Source organism: Falco rusticolus, chromosome 4, assembly GCF_015220075.1.
Source record: "Falco rusticolus isolate bFalRus1 chromosome 4, bFalRus1.pri, whole genome shotgun sequence".
NCBI lineage: Eukaryota > Metazoa > Chordata > Aves > Falconiformes > Falconidae > Falco > Falco rusticolus.
The window spans coordinates 22,996,437-23,009,672 of record NC_051190.1 but is presented as its reverse complement, the minus strand read 5'-3'; the positions used below and the strand labels follow the sequence as shown (position 1 = coordinate 23,009,672).

General features: G+C 43.2%; 1 protein-coding gene across 3 annotated transcripts in view; it reads right to left on the bottom strand.

The window, feature by feature from the left end:
* GRM7 (glutamate metabotropic receptor 7) overlaps positions 1 to 13,236 on the bottom strand; it is a 304,155-nt gene that overhangs the window by 110,176 nt on the left and 180,743 nt on the right. For all 3 annotated transcript variants that reach the window (XM_037387351.1, XM_037387352.1, XM_037387353.1), the window contains exon 5: positions 3,840 to 3,980. In XM_037387351.1, the coding sequence (XP_037243248.1) occupies positions 3,840 to 3,980 (141 nt within the window). The remainder of the gene's footprint in view (positions 1 to 3,839; positions 3,981 to 13,236) is intronic.

The following is a 13,236-nucleotide window of genomic DNA, read 5'->3' as shown; positions in this document are numbered from 1 at the left end:
GCTCCTCATTGCACCATGCACCGGCAAGATTCAGAGTCCTGAGACTGCTCCTGCCTGCCCACTGCCTGGGAGGGTGAATCTGGGTCCCTTTGAAGCATTTTCTCTTGTTCCAATTTAAATTCTAAACACATCCATCCCTCTTTTATGAGCCCTTCTGCTGAATTTCTGTCACTTCATCTTGCAGAGACCTTTCTCCCAGCATTTTCTTTAGAGCAAGTCATTGTCTGAGCCATCATGTGGGCTGTATATTCAGACTGATTACACTTGCAGATAATTAGAAAAGCTCTCCGAGTAATCTACATTCTGATAAATGACATCCAAGGTGACATCACCCTTATATCACTTCATTAAGTCTCCTTGAGTGTAAAGCTCTCTGAATTAAAAGCTATGTTTAATAAGTGAAAACAGTCAAGTGTTGCAATTTCCTTCCCAAGTAAGGCCAAGGGGCTGGGGGGTAAGAATGCAGGTGCTCTCCGTGCAGCGAACGCCTCGGTATTCCCAGTGCTTGCATCTCTCTTTGGCATGCACCTCTTGCTGCCACAGGTGAGTGCAGGTGCTTCTGACGGAGCAGAGAATATTCCATACCCGCACGTGGAGATGCTACTGTTGGAAACAGGAGCAGCCACAGGGCGAACACCCCGATGGGTGCTGTTAGCAAAGCAACCTGCAGCACACTGCGTCTCTCCGCACCGGTGGGGCAGGGCAATACCACTGAATGCTCAGCGCTGTGGATTTGATTCAATAACCGCTTTAAAAACCATGAGCAACTTGGTTCACGACAATATGTACACAAAAAACTTGTTTTATCATCTGTTATTGCTAACTCCCTGTATCTCAGGGCACTGGCAGTGTTAGTCCGATGGGGTTTTATAAGGAAAATACCTTCAGCCGGGACAACCAGACCCGGAGCCCACCTGCACACGGCGTGGGCAGCTCACTCAGCATGGCTCCTTTGCAGAGTCACGGCTGTCAACCACAGCACTAGTCTCTTCTGCAAAGACAATTGTTGTCCTCCCTTAATCCTTCCCTATAAAAGGACATTTTTACCATAATGCATGGTACGGCAAACTACTTTTTTCCCCAAATGTTCCTGCATTAATCTGACACGGCCTGTTATGACTGAAGTGAATCTCTCTAATGTTCTCGAATGCAAGTAGCAAGGAGCAGAACAACAAACTGCCTAAAACCAATGCTTGTTACCGTCAAGCTGTTTCAGTGATTACATTAGATTCCCCAAGCAGCCTGATGAAGTGTCCTTAAAAGCAAACTGCAGCATCCCTCAAGAGCAGAGGCAGCAACTCCAGGGCCTGGCGGAGCACAGAAGGCAGCACCCGCTGCTTGCAGAAGGCACCAGCCCCTCCGCCCTGGGGACAAGCAAGGGGCTCGGCTGCTCCTGCCAGATGGGCACTGCCGCTCCAACACGGCCCGCATCCCAGCACAAGTTATCTGCACCACAATATAGGTGTCCTTGGCAGCGGCAAAACTTAGCGGCACAGGATGATGGCCTGAACCACGCCAAAATAAATCAGTCGCTAGAAACAGCAGAATTAATTCCAGCAACGTGTGTATTTAATCTTATCTAGAAGGTGGGCTAAACAGATTTTCATTTTCTCATACTACATCTTACTCATCCCAACTGGGGGAAAATTTTCATGCTTAAATAAATATAAATGGCATTAATGCAGAAGTTCTGCATACAGAAATATTGCAGAAAGTTGCGATATGAAAAGGTAATTTGCCATGGGGTGTCTTCCTGGAGAAGCTTTTCTTCTTGGTCACAGGCTGTGACCACGAGCACTGAGCTTCTCCCTGCTACGTGCAAGTATTTCCATTTGGAGCACGAGACCTCACGCCAGTGCTCAGGAGCCCTATTGCTCTCAGAAACCGATGGCCTGTGGCCTAGTACCTTGCTGCATTACAAATTACCAATCAAATTTTAAAATAATGATGATGATCATTCATAATATTATTACATCAGTGGGACATTACAACTCTCATACTAGCAATATAATTCAAAGGTAATGCTTTTCCTGATGCACAATTTACTTCAGTTTGGAGAAGAGGGAAGGAAGATGTCAGGGCATGTCATTTGGTACAGTATCAAGCTATAACGTGGCTTTTCAGTTCGATAGGGTAAGTTAGCCATCAAAAACAAATGTTTCTGCTGAATCTATGCCGAGGGAAGGCAGAGCACCATTTTTATGTTCACATTGGAAAGCACAGGCTGCCAGCAATTGTAATAAAATAATGGCATAAACAATAAGGGTGATAAGACACTCTTTGAAATTATCCTAAAGATCTTTTAGCGATTTTTAGTCAAATTCCTCCCTCTGGGGGAGATTCCAAATTCCAAATTTAACAGCAGTGTATTCCCAGCGGTAACTGCACTGTTTCTAAGCACAACACTCCTACTCCCATCCGTGAATTGAAACCCAAAACAGATGATATGAAATATGGAAAGTTTTCATCAATTTTCAATCAAAGTAAAGCATATCCTCCTATGAAATAAATTTCCTTTGATCGAAATTCAAGGCAATTATTCAACATAACACATTTAAACTGCTGCTGTGAAAAATTAAAAGGAGAGGGAAGGAAAGGCAAAGGGAGGTGAGGGCAGGGTGGACATCAGATGGCATTATTGGCTTTACCATCTTTACCGCAGGTTCTGGCCAAAGCCCACCCACCGCATTTTAAGCCCTGAGCAAATGCCCCAACCCCACAGTACCAACATTCATGCCACACTTACAGGCTCAATGGGACGTTCAGTTTGAGGGCAGACACCCTACATCTGTGAATTTTAGAAATACATTTCTAGATGATCTAACACCTTAATTCACACAAGATTATTAAATTGGCAGTGCTGTTATTGTCCCTGTGGATCATTTGGCAGCACTTGGGTCAGCTCTGAATAACCCCAAGAACATGCACGACTCCTGTTGTTCCCTTTCAAAACAAACACTTCCAAGTTCAAAGAACCATATCACCCCATGTCGTTAAGATGGATGTGCTGAGAACTGCACAACTCATTTAAAAATGAAATGGCCCCAACTGTTAGTTGGGCACCTCTGTAATTAAAAATAATTCCTTAAATCTCCATGTGATCAGGAACAGAAATCCCTGGAAAATATGATACTTCAAATGGTGAGCAGTACCTCACAAAAAGAAAAGAGGAGTGAATCTGTAAGCCACCAGAAAATAACACAGGTCAAACAAGACGCTACCAAAAGTCACAAACCTCAGTCACAAACACAGAAAGTGCATTTGCTGTGTTACTGAGCTAAGGCTGCAAAAAATTATTTAACCCAAATTTCCTAAATAACATTAGTGAAACCAAAAATTGATCAACTTTATGCTACCTAAAATGAAAATATCTCACTCCGTGCTAATACCTTCCTACAGGTGCATCACCTCCAAAAGTTAAATCGAAACGCACGTGGTCAGTATACGGGCACGAGCAGACGGGGCTTTGAACACAGTAGGTGGACGGTTTGTGATTTGCAGATGGGTGACAAAGCATAAGCTGTGGAAATACTCCCCATCTAAAACAAACTTACACAAACAAACCCTCAAGCCACCCTGCACTCAGACATAATTCTGGGACCCATGGGAAATAATGATTTTCTTGCTGGATGAACAGCCAGAAAAAGGAAGAAATAGAAGAATTTACTCTTTCCATCTACTTCTCTTGTCCTGCAAGACTGATGCTGCTGTTCCTTTTTCTCTACAACCTACAAAAAGTCAATTTATTTTTTCAATCTGTCTCCAGCCAAGCTTCCTTACATCAGCTGTGCAGCTACTCCACTGCAGCCGCACGAAGAGGGGGAAGCCAATCAAGTTACCTGTGCATTTACGGTCCGTGTCTTCCTTCTTCGACCCGCTGATGGTTAACTTGCAATTGAAGTTCTCCTCCCAGTACTCTGCAAACCACACATTCCTTCTGTTGTTCTCCAGGGTCCGGGAGGTGAAATAGGCATCGAACCCTGGAGAAGGAGACAGACAGAAAGCTGAAGCCTAGGTCGGACTGCACGGGAAACACTGCAGCCTGAAAAAAAAATACTCTGCTTATATCCTCAATATCCAGTATGCGTTTGCATCTCCAGCCACACGAGATGCCTGCGGGAAGGAAGGAAGTCTGTTGCACACTTTGCCTCATCAGCTGCATCTTGCAAGTAAATTACTCTCCTACTAAACTGTGAGGTATAAGGCTAGGTAGGATAAATGTAAAACAGAGATAAATACAAAAAAAAAGTTAAGTGAAAAGCATGGATTAGACATATACTAATAATGAATGAAAATAAATGATACAGTGCAGCTGATAATAGATTGAGCTCAATACAACTAATTTTGTAATTAACCTCTCCAGACCTCCAGAGAAGGCAGTTTCATCCGAACTGGCCATAACCAGGACGCTTACTGTTTTTCTGGCATGTCTTTCCCCCTTAATTTCCTTTCACAAAGGTACAGATAAAGAGCAAAACTCCAAAGTGGTAACTGTGAATCACTGCTATTTCCCAGGTGCTGGGACTAGACATCCTGAAGTTTGTGTGTGTGTAAATAAAAAAGGTTTCCTTCCTTAAACCTGTGAGACTTTTTGTTACTGAAGCCAAATAGCCAGAAACAGCTTGCAAGAGTAAAAATGACATATAACTCCAGTATCAAAATAATGGGGGAAAAACTTGCAATTTTTAACAGCCGAGTAGAAGGGCAGTAAAAATATCTGAAGCCCCCCGCCGCCGAGTCTTCTTTTTCTGAAAATACATAGCCCTCTATTCACTGAAAGAAACCACGTAACAGCTATTGAATAGCTGTGTAGCAGCCGCTAGTTCAGAGGTTTTTTTTCATGTGGCTCCCAACCAATATTCCATCTCTCTGTAACCTCACCAACTCGCCAGAAAAACAGCTTTTGTGGGATTTTTCTGCCCCCCCCCCCCAACTTGTATCACTGTATATACATACACATATATGTACAAACACATACTTGTGTATAGCAATTACAGAAAAGGTATATCTAAAGGCTTACGAACCAGGAGGGCAAACAAGAATAATTAAAACTCTACTACAAAAGTATAGTTTGCTAAATTCCGATCACAAACTAGACCTGCCATACTGTAAGAATTTTCTCTATCAAGTGTTCAAAATCTGTAGTTTAAAACCAAACCAAATATCCTTTACTGGTTCAGACAATACTCATTCAAAGACCGTGGTCATTTTAATGGATTTTTCTCACAATACAATACAGAACTCTGAAAAAACCCCTTACTTTTCCAGTAAGCAACGGCAACTTTAGACCAAAGGGAACATCACGTTTCTAAGTACTGTGGGTACTACTGCTTCACTTCGCCGTGCTTAAGCACCTTCCTATCCATTAGTCTCTTTCAAAGCTGAGCCTAAAGAAACCTCTGTGCATACAAATAATTGCAAATCAATAGACAGATATCCTCAGTACTGGCACGATGGCAGAAATCCCACTACTGCAGTGACCAAGGCTCCAAGACACCATGGTGTGCCAGCAGGCTCCAGCAGAGCACCCTGCTGGGGTGACGCTGCTCCTGACAGGCACCGGAGGGTTCTCAGGGCAGTGACCAGCGGAGATCCCCACCCTCCCACCACAACATTTTTGCTGTTTTGCCATTCCAGCATACTTTCAGTTTTGCTTGGCAAACGAAAGATTTGCACGAGGGCAAGTTGCAGCACGGTGGGGGCTGGGCGGGAGCCCCGCCGATGGCGCAGCCCAGCCCGTGCCGGAGCAGGCTCTCCCAGGCAGGCTGCGCAGCGCTGGCTTCGGGATGTCTCCAGAGACTCCAGCACCTCTGGGCAGCCCGTGCCGGCGCTCTGCCCCCCTCAAGGGAAAGCAGTTCTTCCTCTTATTCAGAAGCAACTTCTTGTGCTGCAGTTTGTGCCGTTGCCCCGTGCCCTGTCGCTGGGCACCGCTGAAAAGAGCCTGGCCCTGTCCTCTTGTCGCTTGCCCTTAAGTGTTTGCGTGTACCGACAAGGTCTGCCCTCAGCCTTCCCTTCTCCAGCTGAAAGACCCAAACATACTAGTGCATGTCTATGTGCTCATACAAGAAGGCTTTTGTCTCTTTTTCTTGTCTTTTTTTCTTTTTGTAGCCAACAGAAGCTGTATTCTCTCATCCGTTCAGAAGGAAGAGTATATGGAGTGACACAGCCAAGTATTCTTGGCATAGAACACGGAAAAAGGTTTATCACCTCTGCACCAGAGGTGCCAGGGAAACATGCAATCGTCGTTCCATCCCTTTAGCCAGGTCACAGGCTCCAGACAAGCTGAAATCCCTGGTTAATTTTACAGGCATTCCCAAACCTGACACCTTCAGAAGTAAGGATGCTGTGCCTGTTCTTTTCAGAGACTTGTATCGGTCTTATAATAAGCGTATTCAAATAGCAGCATATTCACCACTATTAGCAGTGCCAAGTAGTTCTAAATCCTTCTCAGCAATCTGTCTTTAGCCTGCAATGAGCAACATCCGAGCTTTTGCTCATGGAGACAGTTAAATTCAGTATTCTTCACGTAACCTTCCAGAGTTGCAATCTTAGTTCAAGTTCAGTTAGAAGAAAAAGAGTTTTTTTCCTTTTACTAAGAGGGTTGTTGAGGTATTTAAACTATGCAAATCTGAAACGTGGATAAAGCAGATCAAATCGCAAAGAGGACTTGAAAGTGCTGGTTGCACACTGAGAAGCTCAGAGGTAAATTATCTATCATCCTGAATGTGCAAATCCATTGAAGACATGAGTCTCAGAATATCTATTTTGTCCATGTACTCGCCTTCACGGGCTGTACTAGCACTGCAGAAGAGGGCAGGAACACAGGAGCAGCAGGCTCTTACAGAGGTACTAAACTCTCTCTATAGATTGCATGATCACATGTTTCCTTTGGATTTGTGGTTAAAAAATGACAGTAAACACATGTTCCATTGAAAGAGAGAAAAAATTTCCTTGCACCATAGCCAACAATTTCTTTCCCTGAAATAGGTGGGTAAATTGACTCAATCTGGCACTCCACACAACGAAATTGAGTCAAAGGAAAAACATATGGCATCATTAAATTAGCATAGCAATCCATCCACTATGGGATAAAAATAGACAGCATGTAAACAGATGTTTTCAAATAAGAAAGAAGATTAGGAGAGGGGTCAATCTGTCTCCTTGTATCAGCTTTGCGTACTGTTGACCCAACTATAATACACATTTTCCTAATTGAGTCTACTGTTCATGACACATACACAAACCCCACTGCTCATGAGCCAGAATGCATGTCATCTCCAAAAATCAAACCAGAAAAATATTGGGGTCTTCCAGAAACAGGCTGAAACCAAAATTTTACCTGCAGCCTCACTAGAAAATACGCGTAGGTCTCTCTTGCAACGACAGCATCAGGGTGCTTCAGAATGATGGCAAACCCTAAGCAACGAGCCATACCAACTTACTGACACACTGCCTAGTCAGTAGCCAGCGCCTGAAGGACTGCAATCAAATCAGGGAAACCTGCAAGCAAAACACCAACATGGGACAGGAGGAAACCCCGGGGGTGAGTTTAAGTACTTCTGAGTATTTGAGTCAGATCCATATACTCAGTATGGCTCGCCCAGCCCTTAACGTGTGTTTTGCAGCTTGAAATGAAAATGTTAGAGAATAAAACTGCAAGAAATTGCAGGAAGAGAGCCAACCTGTGACAGCAGAGACCCCCCCGATTGCCACCTCCTTATGCTGAGGCAGGGACTTCACCTGGGTTTCCCACGTTTTAGGGATGTTGTTCAGTAAGACTCTCCTGCCACAGCCGTTCTACTTAATAACAAATCAGCAACTCAAACATTTCTGTGCATGGTCTCCAGAAGGGACAGCACTTTTTCTGCACTTCCAGGATGAAACTTCCTAAGGAAAATATCCATATGGATGGGTCAGAAGAAAATTCAGAAAATACTCTTAGATTTTTTTGTACATACAAGCCAAACCTGTTTTCTTGTAAACCTATGTGCGTTAGTTTTACTCATAATTAAAAGAGCATTTCAAAGGGATATTCAGTCATAAGATCTGCAATATATATATATATAGCCAGAAACAGTAAACTTTACCGACATGCCAAACTAACTGACCTCTGGGAAAAGCGCTCTATAACTTAATAAGATAAAATCAATAAGTCTTGATAAAACTGTAATAGAATTCCGTAAGAATTTCTCTAAACCTTTACAGATTTAATAACAAATAATAACATTCTCATTGATTTCTTTAATGATCCCTCTGCATTCTCAAGAAGGAATAAAGGTCCCTATTAAAGAGTGTACATTTTTTATCATTATTTTCTATTGATCAAGACAAGCAGGCCAGTGACTGACAGAGGGATGGAGCTAAGCAGCCGGCTAAATACCTATTAATCCCTTACTGAGTGGAAGTATTGGGCACCTGCTCGCTGCCTCTGGCCGCATTGCAGACCAGGGCACTCCTGCTCCCACAGAGCCAAAAGGCAGGAGAACACCTCCAAAAGGCATCACCGTGGGGAGCTGCCCTCCTCCCCAACATCCCTAGGACCAAGGAAGGTCCCCCTGGCCACGGCCAAGTGGAAGGAGTCCTGCACGGCTCCGCAGGGCCGAGGCCAGCAGCATGCTCACAGGCACCAACTGTTATTTGAGAAATATTTACAATTTTTACTCAAAGTGCTAGCACACACACACGACCAGTGTGTGATACACCACAGAATAAGACCTAGAATGTTTCATACCATCTGGTGCAAACCCATGCACCTCCACTGAATGAACTGTGCCGGTTCACAGGGGATGAGATTTTCATCCAGTGTAAAAGTTAGTATGAATGCTCTGTGGAATCTCACCACTCCTAGGATGGGGTTTTTTTTTTCTTTATATCATTCTCAAGAATACTGTCAGGGAAGTTATTACGACTTCTGAAATACACCGGTTGAACTGAATACACACCATGCTTGGTGCTCTGATTTAAACCAACTAATCAATACCATTTCATTTTTTACCCTCACCATTATTTGCAGAAGGGTAAATGTTATTGATGCACTTTACAGCAAATTAAAAAAAAAAAAGAAAAAAAAAGAAACCTAGAGGAAAAATATTTGAATATTCAAATTAGAGAAACAGATGCATGGATAATAAGCAAAGCAACCCCCAAACATTCAATTCTCAGCAAATGCTGACCTTTTGCAAGTGTTGCTGCTATCACGCAACCAACTTTGACAGTGAACTTTAATCAAACATTAGGAGTCCCATGATGAGTTTCAGGATTTAAATTCCTATCAAAGAACAGTTTGTAAAGTAATTACTTATCTATATTACCGTATTTTGAACACTAATCATAAGGCTATGATGGAGCCATGCAAAGATTAGAGCCGTGCAAATACTGTGAGTTAATGCGTAAGGATTTATGTCACATGAATTTATTTAATAGCCATGACTACAGGAGTTCTCTGACTCTCCTGAGCAAAACTGAGACAAGCACAAGCACCTGCTAGGAGGAAGGTGGTGCAAAATGCCACAAAGTACCGAGCCAGGGAAGAGGGGTAAAAGCCCCTGGGCAGCGGTGGCAGGTAGCTGCTTTTCTGAAGGGGCAAAAGAAAAACGGTCCATGAATAGGAGCCGCTGCAGCACTTGTTCTGCTGCTGATCACACGTGACAATATGACACCGTTGCGTGCTGCAAAATGCTGTGGCAGCACCTTTGCAGGTTGGTGCAGAGGGAAGGAACTCCTGAAGTCACGGGAGGAATAACATCAGCAGTGTTAGGTGACTCTTCATCAGATTCAGTCTGTAATTTGTTAATTCGTAAAAAGCTAATGCTTGCCACTGTCTCATAAATGTACATTCTTAAACCTCTTCTCAGTCAGGATTATTTCTGCTCTTCCCCCGTACCACAAAGCTGTCCTGCAAACACAAGCAGTCCTATCCATGTCAGTGGGTTGGCGTCACAGCGACATCTTAAATGCACATCTAATTTTAGGTACCTTTTTGTATTAATACGATTCACAAACATTAAAGCTGAAATACAGGCAAACGTGCTCCTTATAATAATGACAGACTTAAGCCTGTGCTTAACCTTAATCTTTTTGAACTGAAGACATTAAGACAACTTACACGCGTACTGCTAAACATAAGAGTTTGGTGTTCAGGGGCTCAGGGAATTAGATGACCCAACCCAAAAAGCTGGATGCTTAAACGTAGGAGTAGGAATAATCGCTTCTTACCCTTGTATGTGGCCAAGTACTACACTTGTGTGACAAGATTTAGCGATTTCCCAGTGTTCCCCATATATCATACTTAAGAAAATTACTTTTTTCAGCAAATAGCTCTAAGAGATATAGATAGTTATTTTATGAGATTTTAAAAATTAAAATAAATCTTTTATCACTTTAAAACACTGTGATTTGATTAAATCATTATTCTTACACATGGAGAGATGATACTACCTAATAGGTCAATTTATTTTTCACCCCAGGATTAATATATAAATTCACTACGTAGTGATTAAACAGACTTAGGAAAAAAAAATAATCTAAAAGGGAGGGGTGGGGGGTGTAGGAGAAAAGGGACCCAATCCCAAGCTCTGCAGAGGGCTGAAGTCCAAGTGATTGACAAATGTCACTTGGCTGCAATGCAACCAGAACATGAGCACTTTTGGTTGTTTCCCTGCTTCCCTCAGTGGGATACTCACAGTGCCATCCACAGCACCCCTTTGATCAGGGAAGGAGTTACCAGCAGTGCTTCTGTGACTGAGATTAGAAATCACCAAGGGAAAATGGGAGTGCCTCAGCCCCAGCTGGCTGGAGTCAGGCTCTGCATGTCAATTTTTATCTGGGTGTTTTATTGTGCACCGATTACAGTCGGTCATCTGGGGGGAGAGTGCCAGCACAGCACCCAGCCCTTCCCCAGGAAACCCTGCCAGCCCTCCAGCCCCCCGTCCACTCTCAGAAACCCCTCCTGGCTGCTCCTGGACCAGGGCATCACTAAACAAGGATGCCACAGCACTGTGGAGACAGGAACCCTTCGAGAAATGGCTCGATTCTCAATTGGAGAACCAGGCTGGCTGACCTGTCGTTGCTTTTTACACCCAACCCCCCCAAATAAAATAATAATAATAAAAAAACCAAACAGCGAAATGATTTATTTCTATCATTAATATTGCATCTCTCTTTCCATTTGATGTTACATGTTGCCCATTTTCTGCCTGAAAGCATAATGCTCAGCCTCCCTGCCAGAGATGGCTGAGGGAATTATACGTGCTTTGGAGAATAAACCAGACTCCCAGACTAACGATGTGGTTTGCCATGGTCAGCTGCGTTACGGGGGGGCGGGGGGACGGCAGGTTCACAGAGGAGGCATTTATCATGGGGAAGGTGTCAGGCACGCATTGACAGGGAAAAGAAGGCTGCAGCCAAGGCAGACAGCTGTGCAGGAGGGCAGGGAGGTGCCCGAAGAGGAGCAATCCCCTAGGAAAAGAAAGAGATTAAACCAGGGGATCCAGCACCAGCTAAGCCAGGTTCCCTATCCCTGGAGGCGATCTGCGGGCGGGGTGGGGGGAATCCTGAGGACCCGGGATGATAACTGCTATTGGCATGAGCAAACCAGAGATTATTATCTTTTTTTAAAGAGACTTCTGTCACTTTGTGTTTACCAAATCACTAGTACGCGCTAGGAAGCATCTACTTTGTGTGTCAGCAGTGACTTCGAGGGCTCTGAGGTTATTTAAAAATGAAAATAATTATGCCTAATTACAACACAAAGTTGTTGACCTCCTGTGTTTCTCATGTGCCTAAAGTGTTTTCATTCTCAGCCTGTGTGGCTTGTCAGCAAATAGAACATATTGACCCAGTTTCACTACAGTAGTGATTTTATCATCTAAGATATTTTATATTTTTCTCTTCTTTGTCCAAAGTATGTCCACATATAATTAGTTATACAAATTTTGTTTACCCAAGTAGTAAAACATCACTTACTATTATTACTAATGTCAAGTGAATGCAAAGCAGCTACTAATTTTTCTGATTTTCCTAGCATGCAAGCCAAAATAGTTTAATTTGCTGACATTAAATTTGGGGTAAAAGCATTAGGTGTGGAATGATAAGATCAATTTTAAGACAGCTAGTCTTTTTTCAGATTTTATTATGTTGCCCAAGCCACACACTACACAACATTATGGAGCTATTAAGATAGTCTACAGATACTTCCTTGACCTTCTTACTCCATAAAAAGGCCATAATATTAAATGATTTTATTAACTCCCTTCACATCATAAAAATGCTTCGCAGTTGTTTTGTTTTTTAATAGTTGCCGGTAATAACAGTAAAAAAAGGTATTTTAGTTGATGTCACATTTGACTTTTTATATATGATGACATAAATCCTGCACAAAGGAAATTCGACTTGCCATACTCAGGGCAAACCTGGGATTTTATGCTACAAAGCATGTATTACGGAAATAGATATATATTGGCCAAGTATAATTTTATAGAAGTGATAGTGATGACACAGCTGCCACAGCAATGAGATCATGACCTAGGTGGTGTCTAGCCAGTGCTGTAACAGAAAGGTTAATATAGAAGTACGTTATTACTCATTATCTACATTTTACTGCCCTCAGGCACTTGTTGCTTTCACAGAGCTCCCATCTATATCCATATGAACAGGGGAAACCCTATATTTATTTCTGCTATTCGTTATTTTCATCGCCATACCAGCCAGAGGCCCCATCCGAGGATGAGATTTCCCTGTTGCAGCAGGCACTGGACACACAGCCAGGAGCTCATCCCCATCCCTGGCTCCTCTTGCTGCCACGGTCTTCTGGACGGCACCAGGATCATTCTCTTTCCCAGGCAGGAGGCTGACGTTTGAACCTAGAAGGACCTACTGTTTATGAGTGGCAAAAAGACCAAATCCATGCTACAGGCATAAGATGAAGAAGGCTTGTGTTCCTCTTCCCCCAAACTGCAGACTTCATAATGCATAAGGGTTTTGCATTTTCAGCCGCAGAGGGACTTTCTCGGCTGACACCAGCATAAGTCACCCCGGTTGCCTAACGTGCACGGTGCTCTCAGCTGAATACTTCACTTCTTATTCAAACGACTCCTGCTGCGGGAATGAATAATTTTTTTATGAATTGCAATACGCAGAGTGCCAGACAAGGGAGAAGCACTGCTCAGATAAGCCTACTCTTGCGAGTGAGGATCTGTATCTGCTGTAAAGATTATCACCAGAATCAGGTCAAACAGA